At 37.3% G+C, this 24,780-nt stretch overlaps 1 protein-coding gene across 1 annotated transcript in view; it reads right to left on the minus strand.

The window, feature by feature from the left end:
* Window positions 1-24,780, minus strand: part of LOC106784821 (UPF0489 protein C5orf22 homolog) — a 435,726-nt gene that overhangs the window by 121,619 nt on the left and 289,327 nt on the right. The window contains exon 5 of the mRNA XM_014744760.1: window positions 15,798-15,995. Within this exon, the coding sequence (XP_014600246.1) occupies window positions 15,798-15,995 (198 nt within the window). The remainder of the gene's footprint in view (window positions 1-15,797; window positions 15,996-24,780) is intronic.

Consider the following 24,780-nt stretch of genomic DNA (forward strand, 5'->3'; position numbering starts at 1 on the left):
AAGAAGAAGAAGAAGAAGAAGAAGAAGAAGAAGAAGAAGAAGAAGAAGAAGAAGAAGAAGAAGAAGAAGAAGAAGAAGAAGATGAAGAAGATGAAGATGAAGAGGAAAGCAAAGAAAAGAAGAGTCTGTAATAGCGTCTGGATCACGTCGTCCTATCTTTCCTCTCATCGTTCTTTCTCTCAACTTTTTCTTCAATTCTTCTTCCTCTTCTTGTTCTTCCACTTATTCTTATTCTTGGGCCTCCTGTGCAACATCGTTGTAGTCGTCATCGTGTCATTCTTCACCGGCAGAGGCGTCACTGTCGCGACCAGACTTGGAAAGAAGTAGGGGAAATCACAGGGCTGTGTGTGCTTTGCCGTGCATGCTTCTACCCCGATGGCCACGGAGAGACTACACTTCAGTTCTTCGCGAGCCTTCGAACGAGTAGGTTTTATTAAATGACTACTGCTGCTTAACGCGGTTTTCTCGATTCTATACTAAAATTGCATTACCAAATTAGAATCGATCTTTTCGATCTAATAAAAAGAAGTTGTATTCAAAGATGGCTCGTGAATGTTACTATTCCAGAATTATCTCATCATCCTGAAGATATCGAAGTGGGGGTAAAGCTTGGGACGTATCATAATTAAGCGGACGGAACTAACGGATGAAGGAATACAGAAGAGAGAAGAAATATCGAGAATACCAGGGCCCAAAGAATATGGTAAAGATCCAGCAGCGAGGTATAGAGTTCCTACGTAGTGTTCAGAAAGTAGGAACTTCATACCGTGCTTTTGGACTTGCCGAAAGATCTTCAGAATCGCGATTTTTTCGTCTTGTTAAACGCACGATTATGTGCGATAAGAAGAAAGAAAGGAGAGAGGGAGAGAGAGAGAAAGAGAGATAGATAGATGGAAAGACGATGAGCTATTATAGCTTGTGTTTTCTTTCTCTCTTCGTTCAAATTTCTCTTTCGAAAGGGTATGACAAAATGCAAAAGTAAAGTCCACGAAATGCTACGTAAGAAAACAAACACGATGAAAGAAATTTAGAATGAGAGAGAATATCTTTTAAGAGAAGAATCAAATTTATCAACAATTTTTGAGTCATCCTCTTCTCATCGTGGATACGTCAATTCTTCAAAGTTTTGGTAAGTAACGAAATTAAGTAATTGATAGATTCGAACCATCATCATTTTGATTCCAGAAACTATTGAAAATCCACTTTTCATTTTATCTATAACGTATGTTCTGCACTCTTATCGCAAACCGTACGAGTACACACGAGTGGATACTTACATTTTTTGTTCATATAGATTTCTCGATAGAAAAAGGAATCAGAGTAAGATAGATATTTTTTTGAAAAATCGATAAAGATCGAAACAAATATCATATCGAAAATATTCGATCGTCGAAGTAACAACAACCTGTGAGCTTAATAATTGAAGTCGTTTTGAATTTACGTACAACTTGGATGGATTTATTTGTGAACGATGTAACGACTAAAGCGTACTTTCCGTCGGAGCAATTGTCGTCCGAAGATAAGATAGTCGCTATCCAGAGGCTACATTTTTTTACTCTAGAATCGCGCCAAGAGAGGGAAATATTACCAGAGAGAGAAAAAGAGCGAACACGAACGCGAACACGAACACGAACACGAACACGAACACGAACACGAACACGAACACGAGCAAGAGCGCGCGTGCTCGTTCGTTTAATTACCACTGGAAAAAAAATATTTTCATCGCGACTTCAATTCCTTCTCTCTCTTTCTTCTTTCTTTGCTCTACTCTTCCTTCTCCTTACTATTCTCCTCTTTTCCTCTGTTGCCGATGAGAGCTCCTACGAGCTCGCGACGATGACGACGACGGTGTGGAGAACGGTTAGATTTTGCACGTAATTGCATCGACCGCAAAATGGCAGCCAGGAAACGACTATTTTATACGATGACACTCCGTCTGCATTATTAGCTCCTACCGCGACCATCCCTTTGAATCAGCGGTCTATTCTTGTTGCAAATTTGGTTTGACCCGATACCGAGAGTATAGAGAGAGGGGGAGAGAGAGATAGAGAGAGAAAGAGAGAGAGAGAGAGAGAGAGAGAGAGAGAGAGAGAGAGAAAGAAATAATCATATTAAATTAATTAATCATATCCTCTATCTCTTTCTCTCGTGAAACGACATTATTCAAGTAGTTACGTGCTACGAGATAACTATTCTTCTTCATTTTCATCACTTTCGAGATATTCAAAATAATTTCGTGATAAAAGATCAGACGCTCGTTATAAGTTGAATATGTTGACATAACTTCGTTACCACGAGGAAATTTCATCGATTAGTTTCGACACGAGTATCGAGATTCATTCCTCCTTTCATTCTCATAATAAATCTTCGTTGTCGGGTCAGAGGGCGGGGTAAAGTGGGTTTTTTTCTTTTTTTCTCTTTCTCTTTCTCTCTCTCAGTGTATAGTTAACAACAGAAAGGACCGACCGATATTGGTCCCGATCAATGTTTGCATGTGGTGACAGGATTATGTTTGAGTCACCGAATCGGTGCCACAGCCATTTGTCACCTCGAGATTAAATAGAGAGCCAACTGCCTTCGAGAACAAGGGGGGTGACACTACCCGGGAGCTGGGTCCATTTCTGAACGAAGGAAAGACCCTCCAAGAACGATGACAGAAAAAAAGAGATAAGACGAGTATAACGTCAAAGAACTTACTTTCGAAAACACTGATTAGATATGTATTGCACTTGACAAGCGGTGGGAAAATAAAACTTTCAAATCTGTATATTTTAATCGTAAACATTGAATTTTGTTAACGTTCCAAACGTATTTTTGTTTTACGTATAAATCATAATACTTTGTAAAATTTATCTTCTGTATAATTTATCATATGATCGATTAAGTGAAAAGATTTATAATAGTTATTCGTAATTGAAAAAATCAGTTATATTGCTTCATCTGGTACTAAATGTAATTCAAACGAATCACTCAACAAAAATAACCAGTTGCGATAAGTTACAAAGTATCGCTTAACCCATTTGCATCACAACACTACTTAAGTTTCCTTGTTCAAACATCAGCGACGTTCAACTGACGACTGACCCGTATCACCGCTCAAATGTTCACAGGTAAAAAAACTAATGTTTCTTATGCGGAATATTTCGCGTTCGGTGATAGCAGACAGTCGAGGTTTGCGGAATATTCCTTGCTTGGATGCAAATGGGTTAAACATAAAAAGAACTGAAAATATATGGATCAAAGGACTGGTTGAATTTTTACACGGACACTCTATTTCTCTCTCTTTCTCTTTATCACTCTTTTTCTTGAGTTAGTATTTTCCTCGTGTACATAACATACGTGTTTTCCGTAGAAGTCGATCGATCTTTCATTCCATTCTTCAGATAACTAGTCGATTCTCGTTCAGCCTTAGTTTATCTCAGAGAAGGATAAGGGACCGGTTCGATCATTTCCTTTTCTTTTTTATTACTCCTCCTTTACTTTTCGTATAATATTTTTTATCAACGAGATCTATTCATAGAATATTTAACTTATTATAACATATGTATTCGAACGAGTTTTATATCAGCGAGAAAATAAAGAATTAATTAGAAACTAAGGTAAAACGTTTTATTTCAAAGTGTCATCTTTTTTTTCTTTTTAATATTTCATATTATTTTTTTTATTTCCAAATCGGTCGCGAGTAACATTTTTCAAATGGACAAAGTCTGTTTATCATACGTACGTTATAGTCTTTATCTCTTTTAGGAAGTTAGTAAGATAGGGTTTATCTAAGTAGCATTGCCTTTTGAACCTAGAACCTTTCGTGCTTAATTTTATATTAGATCGTTTGGATTTAAGAAATATCAAGAATTTCAACAACTAAAAGTCATTTATCTTGTCAATTTTAAAATAAACAAAAATTAGTTATGCGATAATGAACGTTAGATCTGTTTTGTAATTTTGAACTCTTGAAAATTCTTAAAATAAAATCATTAAAATGATTTCTTAAGTGGGAAAATATTAATATGCTTAGCTATAGATTATGAAAGAGTTTAAATTTCCAAGTTTAAGGTTTCCTACGTGCTTCCAAAAAAAGCTTTAAGCGCGTTTCCAATAGAAGGTTTGAAAGTATATATATAAAGTTTCAAGAATATCAATCAAAGAATCAATCTTTTTATAATCATAAGTTGTTTTGGACACGTGACAAGACATCATGACAATGATATTAAAAATCTTGCCATTTAAAAGGTCCAAAATTTGTAGGTTATTCTTTGATGCTTTAGCGTGCAGCATCTGGCCGCTTTTCCAGAACGAGTTTTCGTATGGGGTTTGAACGAAAATCACGCGGCCGAACGAAGAAGGGGTGCATAAATTATGTTTGTACGCCATGTTTGTCTCGTAACGTGCCGATTGGGTGAAGGAAAAAAATTTATCCTCCCTTGAGCATGTCTAACGTTATCCTAAATGGACGTGGCTTTCTATCTATTTCTCTTCGTTCACCCTTACGCCATTTCTTTTCTCCTATCTGTTCTTTTCTAAATTCTTATAGATCACGCCTTATGTATTTTATTTTTTTTTTTCTACGTTACGCGAATCGATCGTTGCAAAGTTCTTCTTTTTCTTTTTTTCTGTCTTTTAAAGAATACCTTACGTGGACAGAAGATGTACACCTGGCGCAAATTGAATATTACGTTGCATTGTGCTTTACGTCCAGGTACTGTATAACAGCGGTACACACGGCCACAAGTTTGGTCATTGAACTGTACTAGACATGTGGCACGAGTTTCGGTACATACGGTGAGCAGAAATTGCGGTACGCGCGTGGCACACGTGGAATGTAAAGTGTACCCTTGGAAAACCGTACGTTCATCGTACTCGAGACCAAAGTTCAATATACCGCAGGCTTCGAGTTCGGTTATTCTTACGATTCCAAAAGTTCTTCGCCCTTTATCATTTATTCTACATACAGGGTCTGGTCGAATAACACGTACATGCGACCGCAAGATCAAGATGATTTCTTATGGAAACAAAAAAGAAGAAAGAAATAGAATACAATTTTTTCGTCCGAGACTTGAATTGATGAAAGATGAATTTAAATGGAACAATTTTGTAAACTTTATTTTCTCCAAAACGAAACCTCGGTCGCAAACATTTCATGAGATTTATTTTTTTCTTATTTGTTTATAATAAATCATTCTGTGCCCGCTTGTATATGTCATTCGGTTGAACTCTGTATAGTACAACAATCTATTTTCTTAAACGCGTTATTGATGATTTCAGTTCAAAATATGAAACTTTTATATTTCCTTGTAGATATCTGAAACATAAGTATATATCGTATAAACATACGAACCATAAGATCGAGCCCACGAATATGTGGGATGTAGATTCGTCGATTTCGAGTAAACGATCGTTCAAGGCAACCGGGCATACGAAATATCCAACAATAATTTAAAAAGAAAAATAGTCAGATTTTTGCCTTTCTTATGCCAAAATAACTTGACTTTTACGATTCATTCTGAAAACTGCACGAAGTCGCTTCTATTTCATGGTGGTCCGAGCACGTTTCATGCCAGTTTCGCTCGTGCGCTCACCATAGTAAAGAAGAAGCTGTTAGGGCAACGAGTTGGAGCATGTAAAAACTGAAAGAATGAGAAGGAAAAGAGAGAGAGGGAAAAAGAGAAAGAAAAAGGAAAGATCTTCTCAATACTATCTATAATTTAACACCGCGAAAAAAACATAATATTGAGATAAATTTTAGTAAGAATAAGTATAAGATAAGCTGGTTAATAAATACAGTAAGAGTAAGATTAGTAAATTAGAAAGTAATTGTAAAAAGTGAAAGATTTAGTAAATGAGTATATTTGAATGTGTGAGTGCAATTTAGTTTTTGCAAATTTAGTTTTTACATATGTTATTAGTATTATAATTATTGTTAAAAAAGTAAGTGTAAAAATCTGTTATCCAACAACAGTATTATTAGCCATCTTTATAGTACTCTTCTAGATCGGAAAAAAATGTAAACGCGTACAGAGATGTTATTCGCGGTTTTTCGAATTTTTATTCACATCTTATTTTCTTCTCATTTAATTCTATTTTCTCGAGAATAAATCAGGTTTAGTTTTTTTTATTGTTATCGTAAAAATATAGTATTATTCATTTTATGATAATTTCTTCATCCTATCTCACATATACATGTATATAAAATTACAAAATCAGTATAAGAATAAAATAATAGGAACTTAGGATAAAGTAAAAATGTTTATCTCGTTCGACTTGTCGATTACGCGCATAGATACTTGTGAAGAAGATAGATCAATCGTAAATCATGAATCAGTGGTCTTCCAGCGTATTTCTCTCTGCGTAGAAGTATCGTATCGATAATATAAAGCATTAAAGTTTTATCGCGTATAAACGACATTCTTACGTAGCCGCCGAAGAAAACTTATTGTCCAATGAACGATCTATCACGCAATGACAATGAAAGTCTTTTGGAAAGTCGCCAACTTGTACTAACACGTTCTTACCTTTTTTATGTCCGATCGTAATCAATGAAGTGACATTTATCATTTACTTTCGACATCCTATTTATCGTTAAATCCTTCTTACGAGAATATTCTATATCGAATATTTTCTCAAATTCCTTTAATTGGGATTTATTCGTTAACTGGGCCAACTTTCTCAATTCTCACAGTCCGATATTCGATAAACCGATCGCCATTGACATTCTACAGCCGACTACTTCCCGCTGTGATTTGAATACTAAAACTCCAACCTCGAAAACGATTCTTCGTTGAAATGATAGAAACCAGAGTCCATTAATTTGTTTGGGAACAAGGACGTTTTCGTCTCGGACTTGTAAGATTTTTCAAAAACAAATCGTGCAATTCGTTGGTGTAGAGACCTCTCATCGTCAATCTCTCTGTTTCTCTTTCTTTTGCTCTCACTCTCTCTTGGTCTGACCCTCTCAAGGTAAGCAGCCACCCGCGATTACGCGATCGGCCGATGCAGGTGCAGGTAGCCGTGCTTCGAGAAGGCTCTCGAAGATCGAAAGGATCGAAAGGATCGAAAGCAAGCGGAACAGGCAGCGCGTCCCCACGATTCAGCGATCCGTGAAGCCTCCGGACGCGAGAGGCGTTGTAAATCTCTGTCATGCTCCATAAATCCCACCCCTGATATCGTTCTTGCCTTCGTTCATAGCTTTAAACATGCGCGTATACCGATCTCTACGTTCCTCTTTCGACGTTACCACCACTTAAGCGCCGTTTTAAAGGAATCAAAAAAAAGGAAAAAGGAGCTCAAAAAAGAAGAAGGAGAAGAAGAAGAAGAAGAAGAAGAAGAAGAAGGAAACATCGAAAGGAACGATAAGAAGGACCTGCACGAACAGACACGGTGTTGGGATTTTCGATCCTCTGACACGCTCCATAAATCCCTTTTACTCTTGCGAGGACGAGCTCCTTTTCGTTCTCGTCTTTCAACGTACTTATATATACGATCGATCCACTAGAGATCCCATTGGATTCTCTTATCTCGCTCGTTTCGCCTCGGGATTAAGACGTTTTAAGTACGATACGAAGGTAGGAAAATGTTTCGCGATTACCGGACTTCTCTTTCTCTTTCTCTCTTCTTTGAAATCCTTGCGTGTGGAACGGATGGTATGCGAGATTTCCTTCGAAGATAGATGTCTCTATCGTTTCAGTACTCTCTCCGATATCAATGCCAAGTCTTCGACTATTTATTAAAATTCTTTTTTATGATCCTTGAAAAATTATGAAAATATACTTAAGTTTATATCTTTGTTATTTTGTTTTTTCTTTTTGTTGATAACAAAATACAGTAAATTTAAATCTTTCTTTTTTTTTTTTTATAAGTAATAAAAAAATTTCTATGCATTTTGTTAACGTTACTAATTGGGAAAAATGAATTTTATTGTAGCAAAAGATGATAGAAACGAAATAAATTGTATAGGTGGAAACATATCTGTGTATTCATTTAACAATTTTTAGTAAATAGCGAATGGTACAGTCCAAGGATACGATACGTTAGTTAGTCTGATACTTTATTATCAGAAAGAAAAGAAGAAAAAAAGTAGTAGCAAAAAGGAGTGGAAGAAGAATTCGAGAATTATGAAGAAACAGGATAAGTCGATACAAGTTGCGGCAAGTTGAATTTCCGGTTTACCGCGAGAAACCGTTCCTTCCTGCGGTTTAACGCGTCCGTCCATTCGTGAATCCTTGAAACTCTTTCGGGAATGAGAAAGGACATCCTTTCTATATGTTGAGAAAAATCGTGCGACAAAAATCTATTAGATATTGCGTATTTCTCGGAATAATTTACTTTACCTTCGATTTTCGAAGTAATGAAATCCCTTATATCTTTTCTCACTTACAATTCCACCTTTTTCGTGTTGGTTTATTTAGAAAAAAAAAAATAAATCTCTCTACCACCATTTATCTTACTATCGATAATTCTTCTTCGACGTTTCCTAATTTACGAGTGGAATAAATTAGACCGACGGTAAATGTTATCCTCCCAACAGTACGATGGCCAAATAGTGAAAAGAGCAGAAATAAAAATAATAAAGCATACCCAATTGAAATTCGAATCCGAAAGGACTAGACTTATAGAGTAAAATTAGTTAAAAAATGATATCATTCCTTTGATACTATTGAATCCAACGAAGAAAGAAATAGAAACAATACTTTTATTTATGACTTGTTGATACACGAAATTCTAATTATATTCGTCTACATATAACTCTCTAGATAATTAAATGTTCATTATTAATTGAGAATATTATACGTAACGTATGGAATGACATACGTTGAAGAGCGTATTGTTACGAATTGTATCATTATATCTCATTTGTATATTCAAATTTTCTGGATTATAATAATATCGTAGATAAATCGATTATATTTAATCATTATAATTATCTTCAGCGATCTACTAATTTATTATTCTATTTTAAGATTACAGTATACTTAATAACGATCATTTTCGTTATCACTAATACTTCTTTTTGCTTTTGGCAATAAAATAAGTTCTCCCTTTATTTTTGAGTTGCCTTGCTTATGGTCATTAATTAAAACTCAATAACACGCTTTTTAATATACGAACGAGTTAAAGATAAAAATCTTGTTTATCCTATATCTCTGTTAATATTTATAATGGAGGAATCGTTCCAAGGACTGGTTAGCTAAAACAACTAATGTGCATGATTCTCTTCTGAGCATGGGTCTAGGTGACTCTCCATTTTTTTTACAGTCGATTAAAATTAAAAATTATATTGGACGATTACGATACAACACCTGCACGAATATGCATACTGGATCGACAAGCATGCTATCAAACCCGTCTTTTTGGTTATATTACTCCCATGCATTAATTCTAAACTAGATTAATCGCGAATTGAATATCTATCATGGATCAATACCTATGATCAATGATCAGAAACATGTTATTCAAGATAAAAAGTTATCATTTAAATTTAGATACAACATGTTATTTCCAAACACATATTCCAATGAAATCTTTCTATAAGGGTTGCCTTCTTCTGCTGATAAAAAATACAAAAAATTATACAAAAAGAAATGTAAAACCGGGGAATTCGATTTAATCAAACAAAATAAACATCTTTAGATTCTCTGAGTGTTTGACGCCGACGAATAGTAGTTGCCAAAGAGAAAAGAAAAGGGGAATGAAACAGAAAAGAAAGATAAATCGAGCATTGGTTCGCGTCAACTATCGAAACTATATGGCGAACGGTATCGAGAGGCGGACATTTTCTAACCGCTAGCGATACGAAGTTTCGTTCGATGAGTATATATGTGTGTGTGTGTGTGTGTGTGTGTATGTGTGTGTGTGTGTGTGTGTGTGTGGGAGTGAATGTGTATATACGAGGACCGGTCATTGACCGCATTTACCAATGCGGAAAATCCGGTGACGCGCGCGTACCGTGTTTTCGTTCGGAAGGTGTAACGAGTTCAATGTCCTAACTCTCTCCCGGCTGTCTCTTTCTCTTTCTCTTTCTCTACATAATGCCACCTGTAGGGAGGTCATGCGCTTATGCATCGAGGAGCATGTCGCGGAACCATGTGCTCTTGAAAATTGACGGTATTTTCGCGAGAGCAGCAATTAGGCAACGAGTATACGTAACTTAATGACGAGGGGAGGAGGCGTGGGATGGACGAAAGCTGAGTACCCGTTCATCGAAATCAACCCGCCTGAAAATGAACGACATACGGTCGGCTTGATGTCATTGACATCGGAAATCCTCCTAACTTGTTCGTTTCCTCGTACGTACGTCACGATTTTGTGCAAAGCAATCTTTAAAGATAGTCAATTTAAATAATTGTTCTCAAATAATTTGCCATTAGTAACTATTCTCGCGTTAATAATCGGGCTTTGGTATCTCGTATATGCTATTATTGATTTCATGAATTAAAAATATTGTCTATATAGATGAAGAGAGATATGGTAGGTATCACCTAGGCTTCTATAGTTCAAGTTCGATCATATATGTAAACTTTTTTTCGCGTTCGAAGTTAACGCATACGTTTTTTGTACAATAAGCAATTATCTACCGCAAACGCTCAACGTACGATAATCTCATTCATTTTGAAACTTTATACTAGTCTGTGCAACACCTGCTATTGATAATGACCGATTCTTAAACTTAACTATCCGTAATCAACGAAGAATTCCCATTATGGCGTCGCAGCAACTGAGATTCCAGAGATTTATCCCGCAATCAAGAATCTTTTATCGAGTAGTCATCGGTCTTTCGATCGACAAACAGAATGATCTTCTATTCCTATCCATGACGTTGCTTGTAAGTCATTATCGATCACTTAACGATACGTCATTTGCGAGATGTTTCTGCCACTCATTTTTTCTTTTTCGATTTTCCATAAAATCATTAAATTTCTATGTCATATTCGTCGTATTATTAATCGCAATTTGAAAAAAGCTTTCAATGGTTTATGGCTTTCGAATAAATATTAACTTAATACATGTAGTTATATAGATATAACAGACACGGAAGAGTATTTTGACCTTACAAGTCTCAGTAGCCGGGCTAAGTTGCGACTATAAATTTGCTCTTGTCGATCGACGATTGAAGAACGCCACAACTTCGAAATCTTTAACATAGTCATTACTTACCGTACATGTACATAACTTTAATCCGTAATAACAACTTAACTGCTGTTTAAATGTTACTTCACTGATACGACATGAGTTGGTAGTAGCATTTTAAATTTAATGTTGGAAAAAAGTTTAAATTTATCACCAAATCGCTTATAAATAATTACGTAAAAGAAAGTACATTCATGGGGTACTGTCCGTATTTGATAAAGAAGTAATATTTTATTTCTTTAATTTTATTTTTTTCTCTTTCAATGTCTCTTTTCCTTTCATTTTATTATTTCTATTATTTCCCGAATTCGCGGTTTTACCGAACTCGCGAAGAAGGGAGTAGTCCTAACAGGAGGGAAACCCGTTGCATTGTTCGCAAAACACGTAATGCGGTGTAACGTTAACTTAACTTGACATGTGTAAATCCCTCGACGATTGCTCGAAAATTTGCGAGCGAGCGTGCGCGCGAGTGGCGCGTGCGAGGAAATGGGACAAAAAAATTGAGCGTGACGTTCCCGTTGACATTTCGTTTCGGTTTTGCGCGAAAAAGCGCGAACACGTCACGATGCCGTATGACGATCGTTTCTCTCTCTTTCTCATTCGCTCTCTCGATAAATGCTTACCCTTCTGTTCGGAAATTACTGCTTCTCGAGCAGGTCAACCACCTTTTTCGACAACTTTCCCAATAGGACGAGAAAAAATAAGACACAACCCTGCTTGATTGTTTACGCCATTCAAACTAAGTTCGTTTTTTTTCCAGTTCTCATGTAGGATGATTTTTTCCCGACTTTAGTTCTATCATTTGTCACAGAAACGATTGTTACACATTACCATTACGTTTATTTTCTTAATTTACATAATCGTTACATCGTTTAACTTTTATATGTTAGACAAGATTGTCACTTGAACTTTATTTTAATATTGAAAAGCCCACGATTAAATGAGTTTTACTCGGAAAATTTTATCAAACTTTTAAAAGCCACTTTTTGTTACTGTAGATAAACTGTGTGTAAAAATTTATTACATTTGGTTCAGCCTATTTGTTACAATAGTAGAAAAAATGTATATGTATACATATATTATATATAGAAATATACATTTAGAAAATATCACGATTCGTACGGAACTCAAAAAAAGAATTGAAAAATTCAACTCCTATCAAAAAAGTCATAGCGTGTGCGAACGATTTTCACGATGGAGATTACATAAAACAATACCGACAGTCAGTTGAAAAAGTAATAGCCACGTGTACGCTAGCACGTAATAGTAGTGAAAACGAGAAATGGTTGTTCACTATTTTTTCTAGTTTTTCGTTGGTTCGTTACAACCTCGTTAAATAAAAATGTCGTTAAAAGTTGGAGCGATCGAGATCGAAATAGTCGTAATGAAAAAACTTTGGTCAAACTACTTCGATATTTATTTAGCCTCGAAACTTCGATTTCTGTTTCATCCTTTTCTTGTTCTCTTTTCTTTTTTCCTTATAAGTCAAGGTCGATCTCATAGTCCTAAAGAGGGTTCTATCTGATTAAGGAGTAACAGCACGCGCTCCTAAAATCGACCCCGCCCGCTCCCACTTGGTCACCCCTTCGGGGGCTTGCGCGTGACCGTTTAACGATCCGCGGCCATCTTGGACGCATGGCGTCGGCCGGCGTCGGCCAGCGTCGGCGCCGACGCCGAAGCCGACGCCGACACCGACACCGACACGATGCTCGTCACGTCGCCCCAACAGCCTGCGGCTTATCCGGAAACTGCAAACGGATTTTCGTTCTTATCAGTCACAACAGATGGCGATGTTGGTTCTTATCCGGTTTACCAAAGATTTACGTGCTTTCGACTCGTTGATTAAGTTCGTCTTTGATCTTATCAGGATTTTTGAAAAATTCTTAAAATCCTTTTCAGCGTGTTTGTAACCGTAGAAAGTCTATGTAGAATTATCGAATAAATACTAGGATTCTTAAGGACATTCTAGATAAACCCAGCAATAAAGTTCGTTGTTCAGTGAAGATTACCAAAATATAATAGATGGACGTTGAAGAACTTGAAAAAGGAAATAAATTTTAGACCTATCCGCATTGCCAAGAGTCAAAACGTGAAATTATTAAGGAGATTGAGGAGTGATTTTAACTGCCTTCGGTAAAACAATAATTTCGACGATTAGTTATTATTTAAAATAAAAATTGTAGAGAAAAAGAAGAGTAAGGCGAACTCCTTCCGTTTATCGACCTAATTTTCTGCGAGGTTTAATTGCTCGAGAATGTGGTACGACCGTGAGCGAGGAAGAGGCAAGTTCAAGAGGCTTGAAAGTTTCGTGAGAGAAGGCAATTAGAAGGCAGTGACCTACCTCAAGGAGAAATTCGGATGGCCTTGGTGGACCAGCCCTTTGTCGATGAGGAAATCCTGTGGTCGAGATTCGGATCATGCGGCCAGGAAAAGGAAAACGTGATTAGAAAGAGAAATAAAGGAAGAGAGAAAGAGAGAGAGAGAGAGAGAGAGAGAGAAACGGGTAAACAGAAAAAGAGAAGGAGAAACGTTGCTAGAAAGGTAGAGGACATTTGGTTACTTCCGGTTCGCCTATTCGCCACACCATCCGGCACGAGGTGCATTCTCACGCTCATCTGCATAGCCGGGTACACATCAATATTCAGGCAGGCCGGAAAACGGGGACCGTTTTGCATACTGGATGGACCCCCCGCTCGTGCTGTTTCTCCTTCAACAGGGATCACAGTGGGACATCGTGAGCTAGATCCTGAGAAAAGAATCGTGGCTGATGCAGCGTAGAAATAGAATCGAGTTGTATCTATTAACGAATCCCAAGAAAACCATTACAATTTTATACCTTCTCTATGAACTTAGTTAGTTAATAATCTTCATGTTCATTTTCTTCATTAAATATTCAGGAGATTCTTTTTTTTATACTTATCTACTGTTAAACTTTTTAAAAAAAATCTTCGCGAAATTCAGTAGCTCGAAAATCGAATACGTATGAGTCAGATCGTAACATCGAAGAAAGCAACTTACGTAATTTAAATAATTCAGAAATGACTCCGACCGTGGTTGGATTATAAGCTGACCCGAAGATTATTTCCAATTACAATGGACCGTTGAACTTATAGGGTAAGACAGATAGCACGTCGTCGGGATTGCATATATTAAATCGTAGACATGATTTCGTGTGACAATTTTTTTTTAGCACCGATATTGATTCCTTCTATTTTACATTGTACGAAATACCAAAAAATCGATGTTAAGATTGATTCTTATTTGTAATTAATCAACCGTAGACACCAGCAGATTTAAGAACGATTAATATTTCTGATAAAAAGAAATTCCATCAAATTTGATCAATTTATGATTCATTTACATATAACGACGAAGAACTGAAAAAATTTATTTTTCCAGTTGATACGTGAAGAAAAAATAAAAAAAACAAGCGTTATTTTTCTTCTTCATTATGCAAGTACAAGTACTAGTGGAAGTATCTCGATTATAAAATTTCATCGAATCACGGAACATACGTATTTCGTGGCGTATAATGAATCGCAGTGGACACGTAACGCTCTTACCAATGCGAATTCATGCAAATTGTATAGGCATTACTTAACTAATAATTCAATCGTCAATTCGAGCGAAGCTTTCGATCACTTTCGAAAAAGCGAACGCGAATGAAGGGGTTGGAGGGTGGGATGCAGATGAGCTGACATAGTCGACCCCCAAAGCGGATGTTGGCAGTCTGCAGTTACGTAGACAATGGTCCCGTGCCATTATGTCCGACGAATCCTAAAACCCTATAGAGTCGTCCTTCTCTGTCTATTATCCGACTGGTGGCAGGCCACATTGTGTATCCGGCCTGCCACGAGACCTCGACCATTGTCGGGCCACGTAATTATTCGCAAATCTTCCGCTCGTTGCTGGTTCTCTCTCTTCCCTCTTCCTCCCCCTCATCCTCCCCCTCATCCTTCTCATTCTCTCTTTCTCCCTTCCTCTCTCTCTCTCTCTCTCTCTCCCTTTCTCTTTCTGTTTCTCTTTCTGTTTCTGTTTCTCTTTCTCTTTCTCTTTCTCTTTCTCTTTCTCTTTACCCCGTGAAAGTTTAACGCTTTTAGCTATCTCTTATTCTCCAACAGTTTTAAATTATTAAACAATTACGGGCCTAAAATAGAATTCCTTCTAGATTTAATTATTTCTTATTAATTAAGATTATTATCATTATATTAAATATAGCCACACATCGTAATAAACTTATTACAACATTTAATAGTAAGATAAATTCTATTTAGACTTTGTATTTAACAAACAACACAGGAAGCTTCAATAATGATTAAATAGCAAGTCGCATACATTAAGCTTGTTGCATATAAAGTAGGAAGAATGGAGTCGTCGCACGATAGAGGTGTAAAGAAAAAGCATTTAAATATTCGTACGTATATGCATATATATGTCTAGCTGTAATATAAAGTGTCTTTTACATGAAATACGAGTAAGTATAATTAGCAAAATATAGTATGAGTTTTATGAGACGTAAAAAATATAAATAATAATGTATCATTCGATTGGGCGAGCATTACGTGAAAAATCGTTACGAGTCAAGCGATTGCTAAAGCAAGTATAATGTATACGTTGTATATACAAAGCTCATTTGTAAGTTAAAAGTAACGATGATGATTCTTTTAATGACTCACCAAGGGATCATTTGTGTCGGCTTTTTCAAAATAGTAGATATCTCCCAGTTTTTCATAGAGATTTTTAACCAGTGGGTAGATGTCCTTGAATGGGTTCTTAGTGCTGAAGAAATCAAGATCGATATCTAGAATATATGGTGTGCCCTTCTCCTGTAAGTACTTTCGTAAGACAGCACTGATCGCACCAATATTATCCGCCTGAAAAGAAAAATAAATAAAAATTATATATCCATGTATTTACACAGAGTGTTAAAAAAAAGTTGTAATAAAGAAATAAAGTTATATTATGTGGGATTGGAGAAAATTTATAAGTAAAAGTGTAAATAAGTGAAAAGACGAGAAACGGTTGAAATAGAAATATTCAAGAATGACCATTGTCGAATATGTACGCTACAGTTTTTTTTGTTTTTTTTTTTTCAGTATTTCTAAGATAAGCAAAGACGTTTTCTTATAAGCTTAAAGATCTATTTCTAGAATAAGCGAAAATGTTTTTCTGTTAGGTAAAAATATAAGGAATGTCGTTTCCTATTAGTGTGGTATGAAGACACGAAAGAGTGTGTGTATACGTATGTGCGTACTCGTGACGTACGTGATCTTAAGCATACCAATCATGAAATCCGTTGCTACCCGCGATGATGCGAAGTGGAGATTTCTATCGAAAGGGTAGTTTAAGGTGAAGTACGCCCGAAGAAAAGAGACGATAGGCGGCAGGGGGAAATAATATCTAAATATAGGTAACGAAAAAAAAATACGATAAGTTAAGAAGAAGTTAAGAAGACATGTGATGCTAAAAGGTCAATACACGAAGTTACGTTAAGAAGTTAAGCTAAGAAGATACGTAAAGAAGTTAGTTAGTAATTTAGAAGCTAGGCAATAAAACGATTGTAAGTTAATTATAGACATTTCATCTTTTCTATACTTTCGAAGAAAAATTAATAAACACTTAATAAATAAACTATTAAGGGTTAATTAAAAATTACAAAAATCCTACAACTATGACATTGTCATTTAACAATAAGATTGTTCATTTTATTTTCGAACATTCCGTATAAATACTACATAGTCGTTCTCTAAACAAAATTAGAAACCGGTTTATTCGGAAATCGTTTCGTTTCTCAATGTCACGGTTCTATTCAATGTTAATTTACATAAAATTGCATTTTACGCACGATCATCGCGCCGTAAAAGAGTTTCTTTCATAGATATAGAAAAGAAATAAAAAGAAAAATGATTTCTATTATAGCGCGTTTCTCATCCTCGCCACAAATCTCGTCATAGATATGTAGGTTACGATTTTCTCGAATTTTATCGGTGGGATGAAGTGTAAAAAAAAAAAGAAAAAAATGAGGAGTGACGATAAAAGAGAAGAGAAAAAAAGGAAAAAAAAAAAATAAAAAAAAAAAGAGAGAGAGAAAAAAAATCGACAACGTACCTCTCGACGAGCATCCCTTCGCCACCCTTTCAGCCCAATTTACGAACTGAGTTGTACGCGAGGGATGCCGACGCGTGCGATAGAGAGAACATTGTTCGAGGCAGGCCAGAACCGCGATACAGACACGTATACCTATGTATATAGGCTGGACTTTTTGGTACGCGGAAAAAACAATGACTGCACTCGAATTAATCCTGTTAGAATTGATACTCGGTACGGGGAACTGGATCGCAATTTGCATGCGTTCACAACAATGAAATACACAAGGGCGAATTTCAGAGGTGATCGAGCAGGGAGGGAAGTAGGAAAGAGAGAATACGAACCTGGTTCAGGACTCGAAGGGATCGGAGGGGGATGAAAAAGTCAACGATCACCATATACAGAGGCTCTCATTGAAATTTTACAAAATCGTTTTCCTCTTTCTAAACATGCACGCAGATATATGTGTGCCCGATAAGTATCTTACTAATAAATAATTTATCGATAATGTATCGTAGTTTCCAATTATTATTGATGAAAGAAAAGAGAAAAGATATTTTTGAATATTTTTAAAGGTAGAATATACCATTTCCAAAAATGATCTTACGCCAATGGTGTTCATTTGCATTTACCTAACCTCAGCCTTGTCCCCTTTTTTCTATCGTAACCAAAAGAAAAAGACGACGGGAGCGAAGAGAAAGAAGATGGAGAAGAAGATGAAAAGAGGGAGGACGTAAGGGAACGAGGACGACGAAAGAGGAGCGTCAATTTTTGTTCTTTTTTCTTTGCCGCGACGACAATGTCCTTCCCGTCCCTTTGCTACGAAGCAAAGCTCTTTCTGACCAAAACCCGTTTCCCGTTTATGCGAACGAGCCGAGTAGGGTGATTCCAACTGGATGCGTGGAAGGATAAAAGGAGTTCGCGAAATTCTCAGTTCGATTTCTTACCAGAAGAGAGTCCTTGTTTCGCTTTATACAAAAAAATTTCAAGACCGAGAAAAGTCAATAGGTCTTTTTCACTATCCTTTTTTTTTAGAACATTTTTTCATTTTATATCGAGATTTCGAAGAGAGAAGAGGACAAATTCTAATTCATATTATAATTCAATAATAAATAGAAAGGAGGAAAAAATATGTATAGAAAGTTAAGAAGCAATACGACTGCATTGACGTTAATGAAATAGGATAGGTTTGACTTCTCGCAATCGATCGTACGAGTTCGATGGAAAAACGCGTGCTGCTTTTTGGAGATAAAATTATCGTAAAGGATGAAAGAGACCAGTAGTAATTATGTGCACGAAGGTGGAAACGGCGAAACGAATTTCTTTTGAATTCGACCCTCTATACCCGATGCGAATTTGTTGATGGTTCTTTTACGGCTTTAGGATATATCAGTGGAATTTTAAGTTTATCAGAGAACCGAAAGAAAGAGTATATATATTCAAAGAGTTTAACGAGAAACTAATCGTTATTTTTGAAGTTCAAGATCGAGGGTCTTAACTAAATACGATAAGTTAGAAGATAAATAATGATAGACAAGTTTGTAAAGCAATACGTCATAAACAACGAACAAAGGAAAATAAGTCGAACGGAACAAAGATCACCTTGGACAGCCACGTGACTTATAAATCGCGCAATTGCATCCTTATCTCCAAAGTAGCAAGTTATGACGGTACATTATGAGTTGCATTTAAATACGCAGTAATAGTCTCTAATGAGTCATAGGAAAATTGAGTAATCCTCTTTCCAGAGTATGTCGCAAATTGTGTCGGACGGAACAAAGGAAAAGTTTAATCGCTTACGGGTGTCTGCGTTTAAAACATAATATAAAAATCCGACGAATATCCTTTGACTTTGCATACGTCTGGGACTTTTATCTTGTTTTGTGTAAAACTCGAGTCGATTATATTCTTTATAATTTTTGCTAAAACTAGAAAAATATTGATATTAACAATACTCAGTGACACAAATATATGAATTTCGAACGATTTACGAGTGGCTAACAGAAAAGTTAGTCGATCGCATCAGTGGTCTGTTGTCGATTAAAGCATACATGGCCATATGCAAATAGCTTGTATTGTCTTGACCCGATATGCCGTCGATTATTGTGCTTTGCCGAACGACTACGAAGCGAAACGAAGCGTTTACTGCGAACCGAGTTGTTCTCGTCGATAATCATCGTCATCTTTGATACGTTTAATGGCGAAATTAATGCGCCGATTTGTAGATAGATGGAAACGTTAAAATTACGAACGGCGTTAAACGACAATGACGACGTAGGCGATGACGACGACAGATGCAAGCACGATAGAAGACTGAAGAGAAACGGTATTGTGCACTGCCGCGCTCACACGTACGTCGAATTAGTTTGCTGAATGGAACAAGAGAGAACAGTGGGCGCGTTAATTAAAACAATACCCTGTGGTGTGACCAGTTGCCACGAGAGAATTCGAATTTGGCGCGTGCACATGTCGAACTTTTGCCTCCTCCCTCCTCCCACCTCCCACCAATCCACCCCTCATTCTTTCTTTTTCGCGCGCAAATAGAAAGGTCCTACAGTGACAATGGCTTTCGGCGATCTCGGTGAGCTTTGGAGAAACGTTCGTGCGTACTTTCAATCGGGATTTGTCCCTGGGCCCGGAGATTAGAGACGCGACAGCGGACCCGTATAGTACGTCCTCTCGTAAACGTAAAAGCTATTCGATCCCTACGTTTCAAGCGAAACCGTTCAAAAGGTGTCTACTACTTTTTTCTTTCGTCTCGAGATTTAGTTCTCGATTAAACAAATAATCGTTTTATCTATCAAATTAGCATTGTTGTCTACCTTCGTTTATGAGTATGCATATTCCTTTTTTGTTTTCTCTTTTTTGTGACAATTCGACAGTAATATATGATTTATTTTGTTTATGTCTTTCTTCATATTATTTCGATAAATAATATTCGTTCAAAAAAGAAAATAATAATCATTAGCGGACACTTGAATAATTTGTTCGTTTTTATTCAAAAGAAAGGGCCCCAGAGGGTGGTTGGTCAAAGGGAAGGGCCAGGACGTTCAACCGCGTTCGCGAGCCAGCACGTTTTCTAGAAAGACCTTAAAGAGCCGCCCCGCTCAGTATGCAAGCTCGGTATGAGTGCATCCGGTGCACGAACGCGCAAGCTCGGAAACTCACGTTGCATTATGTATCCTGCTGTCGATACGAGGCAGCACGCGTCACTGCTGATGATAAGAATAGAATAATAGAATTTTCTATAAGCCTCGGCGCGACGAACGAGAAGAAGAAGAAGAAGAAGAAGAAGAAGATGCAAAAATCAAAGAAAAAACAGAGAAAGAAAGAGAAAGAGAGTTAGCAAAAGGAAGAAAATGCTAGGGACCCCTCTTCCGGTCTGTCCGATCGACGATTCGAGTCGAACGTCTTCGACTTTCTTACGGATTCGCGTATATCTCATCCAAGGATCTCTCGTCTCTCGACGATTATTTCATCCGTCCTTCTTTTTTCCTTCCTGGCACGGCCGGTGTCGCGATTTAAAATGGCGCCGCTTCGAGATTTCTGCGAGAAGATGAAACGAAATAAGAAGAAGATGGAAGAGAAATTGCGTTTGTCGTTCGATTTTTTCCAACGAACTCTGCTCGTTGTCGTCTGCGGTTGAGTATGAATGTGTGGAGGAGGAGGAGGAAAATACGAAATACATATATGTATACATCACGAAACGGGACAGAGAAAAAGGGAAATACTACTATTCATCGTGTAAACAAAATCTCTTGACGTCTATCATTAAACGTACTTTTTCTTCTCTTCTCTTCTTTTATCAACTTGCGAGAAAGAAAGTTCATTACATTCTGCTTTACTCTATCGTTTATAAATCTCAGAGGAAAGAAAAAAGAAACAAAGAGATAAAGAGAGAGAGAGAGAAAACGTTTTGCGGTTTGGCGAGAATGGTACGAGCAGATATAATGGCTCGCATTTATTATCGCGGAGACGAAAGAAACTTTGTTGTCAACCGATTTCTTTCCGCCTTCTTATTCTACGAAAAATCATTGGAATGTAAATTGACTGATAATCGTCATTTTTGATTTGGATTGAAAATGAATGAAGAAACAGATGTACATATATTACATATCTATTTCCATCTTTATATAGAAGTATAACGTTAGACCGAACAACGGAAGGGAAATTCTGCCACTAGCCGTGGCATCGATTACGTCCGTCGTGACCTTTGATTCTTTAATCGATGACTCGACGCGCTGGGTGCGAGTTGGGACATCGTGCAATCGACGTAATACTTTTGCGGACACCTGTAGCGCTTCTGCTTGAGCAAAGCGTCGACTACCTGTTATTAGCGGACCACGAGCACGCGACTGACTGTACGACGAACGACATTGTCTCGCTTCGTGGCATAATTAACGCTCGTGGTATCAATTAGTACCTTTTCGCCTAGACGTTTATCTCTTTTCTTTGTAGCTCAACTTGGTTGTAACTTGTAATCAACATGAATATCACATGATTATTAACAAACAATATATATTTCTTTTAAATAAATAACACACATATATGGGAAAAACCACAAGTTAAATGTAAAGTAAGAATATGGTTGCTATTGGCTGTGTTTGAGGAATCCGCTTGTATGTAAGTACGTTCCTTCAGTAAGGTACGAAGCACTGACCACTGAGTACATACCAGCAGCCGGCAAAATACAGAAAGAGTAAAAGAGAGAGGATGAAGGGAGAGAAAAAGAGAGAGAGAGAGAGAGAGAGAGAGAGAGAGAGAGAGAGAGAGAGAGAGAGAATGGGAGACGATGGTGGAAGGGGAGAAGAAGAAAAGAGAGCTCGTTCGCGGTTGCAGATGCTGGCGATAACGCGTATAAAAGGTGTATCTACATTTAGTTCGGACAGGCAGCACTTTATTCGCTCGGCGAGCGCTAACAAGTGTTTTCCATCGGTTTAAGCGGCGCTACGGTGCTTTTAGAGACCCGCCGTGATGCAACCGGCCTGCTGCGAAGTCGCTCTTTGCGCGAGCGTTGGGTGCGAGCATTGGGTGCCGCCTTGGAAACGGTCCCACGCCCGGTTTTCGTACGTATGCGCGTAGGTTGCCAGATAGATAGGTGGGTACTGCTGCGCGTAATTGGGATGTCGGCTTTACTCAAAGAGGAAAACAATGAATGAGGGAGAACCAATATATGCCTCTTTCTTTTTTTTTTTTTTCTATATATACGAGTACATATATCTTAAACTCGATTTATTCACCGTTATTATTTATGAAAGAAAAGTCGGAAAGAAATGCAAACATTTGAATGCTTATTTAAAAAATCTAAAAGCAGTTCGCATGAAATATTGAATTAAAAAATTATCTTATATTTTTCAAAGATTTGTATTTATCTGACTTCTTTACTTTTTCAGATCGTATTAACATGAAAAAAGAAAATCCGAAAGAAAACAGAAAATAACTTTTCCCAAGAGGCTATAAAGTAAACGATCGGCAGAAAGTATAGAAGAGAAAATAAGATAAAGGAAGAGAAGATGGAACGAAGAACGTAACGCTCGACATAACATAAGAAATAAACACAGACACACATATATCTGGCCGTTGAATCTAAAAGAGACCGGGGAGAAGATTCACGGTCGTGTCCATGGCGTTTAGTTTCTTCTTACGTCGGAGCGCCGTAGATGTTCGCACGGGATTCATGGCACTCGTCATAACGCAGAAGCTTGGGCTTGCTATCTGATTCGCATTCGTTATTACCTTCACTGTCTCTTTCTTCTTCTTCTTTCTTGTCTTCGTCTTCGTCTTCGTCTTCGTCTTCGCCTTTAATGCTCGAAATGTTCAAAAAAAAAAAGATACAAGAAGAGAAGAAGATAGAGAAAGAGAGTGGAAGAACGTTTGATACTTTACAATCGGCGGCTTGCGTGCAGGAAGCGATCGAACTCACGAAGTCGAAGAGGTAGAAAACGAAAGAGAGTAAAAGAGAGAAAGAGAGAGAAAGAGGGAAGAGGCTCCTAAGTTTGATGGGGGAATGCGACATCGTCTTTGGTCTCGAGAGGATCACGATTCGGTGACGTGTGGCCGGTCCCTTGCAAGGATAACGTCGTGTATGACCGCATATAAACGTAAACTTTGCCGTCGTGGGTTACAGCCTGTTTGTGGCTTAACGCGAATGGAAACGACGAATAATCGCGCCTCGATAAATGCCATTCGCAGTAGTCTCATTCATTTTGGATCTGACGAAGCTTCTCCAATCTTTATCTCATTAACCCGATGTATTAACATATTACAAAATTATAAGAGTATTATAAGAAACATATGTAAATTTTTTAAATAATACTTTTAAATAATACAAACAGTATAGTGATTTTGTAATCATTTTGTAAAGTACAGATAAAACAGTTGTTTGCTTTAGAAAAAGGAAAATTGTATATTTCGATAATCACAAAGATTTGAAGAGGAAAGGCCAAATGCAGCCACACCTTGAACCATTATTAAATGGCGAATAATAAATCAATAAATTTGATCACTGAACATTTTTCTAGGAGATAGAACCACACACATCGACGCTTCCTAACAAGCTACACTTAATAATCTATGTATCGAAATATGTATAGCTAGATATTTCAGAGGTATAGTTTAGCGCTAAGTTGGCTAGGAAGGAATCGATATACACGAGAAATTATAGGGTACAGTTTTCTGTTAAACGGTTTTCTAGTAGCTCTAAACGGTAGCTCTCTTTTTCGCTCGGTCCAGGCATAAGATCTCTGTGGGAACGTAAAGAGAAAAAGATCGAAGAACAACCCTTCTCCTCGTAAACAACCCCGATCGAGCAGCGGAATCTGACTCGTTCGATCTATACGAGCTCGAGGTTCGATGGCGCTCGAGCGAATCGAGAGCACGTTTGGCTCCTGCCCTCGAATATCCTGAATCGTGTTAGGAACGATCGTGACTCGGGCCGTACCACGTACGACAAAACGAACTTTGACGCTGGACGTACGCTTCCTCTTATCTTACAATTTGATCTCATTATTTTCTCTCGCTAAATTTTCCTAACCATTTTTCTCTTTCTCTTTTTCACCACTAAGAAGAGTAAAACATAATAAATTCCATTAAAGGTCGATAGAAAATAGAGGTAAAAAATAAGATAGGGGTTTGTTTGATAGAAGAAAATATGATCAAAATATGAGTTTGCAGTCTGCTTTTGACATTTTTAACGAAATACGAATTAACGTAACTTACTTGATGATCGTAATTTAGCGGTAATAAAATGTTTAACGATGCGACCTCTTTCGATTCGATTCGAAGTATTCTCAGTGTCAATAGACACGAAAAGTATCCATCAGTATATTTCTTTCTCTCCTCTCTCTCTCTCTCTTTTTTTCCTATCATTCTCTATCTCTGTCTTCCTTCCTCCTCGATAACGAGTAGCAACTTTAAGGTCTTTACGGTGTCATACGGGTTTAATGCCTCGCGCACGGTGGCGAGACGTGAGCACAGATAGCGAAGGCGCTATTTAATTAACGATAATAGCTCGACCTAACAAGAACTCCGCTCTCCTTTTCTTTTCATTGTCTCTTCGTGATGCCGCTCGAC

The sequence above is a fragment of the Polistes canadensis genome, unplaced genomic scaffold (genome assembly GCF_001313835.1).
Source record: "Polistes canadensis isolate GaletaPanama2010 unplaced genomic scaffold, ASM131383v1 scaffold_41, whole genome shotgun sequence".
Taxonomy (NCBI): Eukaryota; Metazoa; Arthropoda; class Insecta; order Hymenoptera; family Vespidae; genus Polistes; species Polistes canadensis.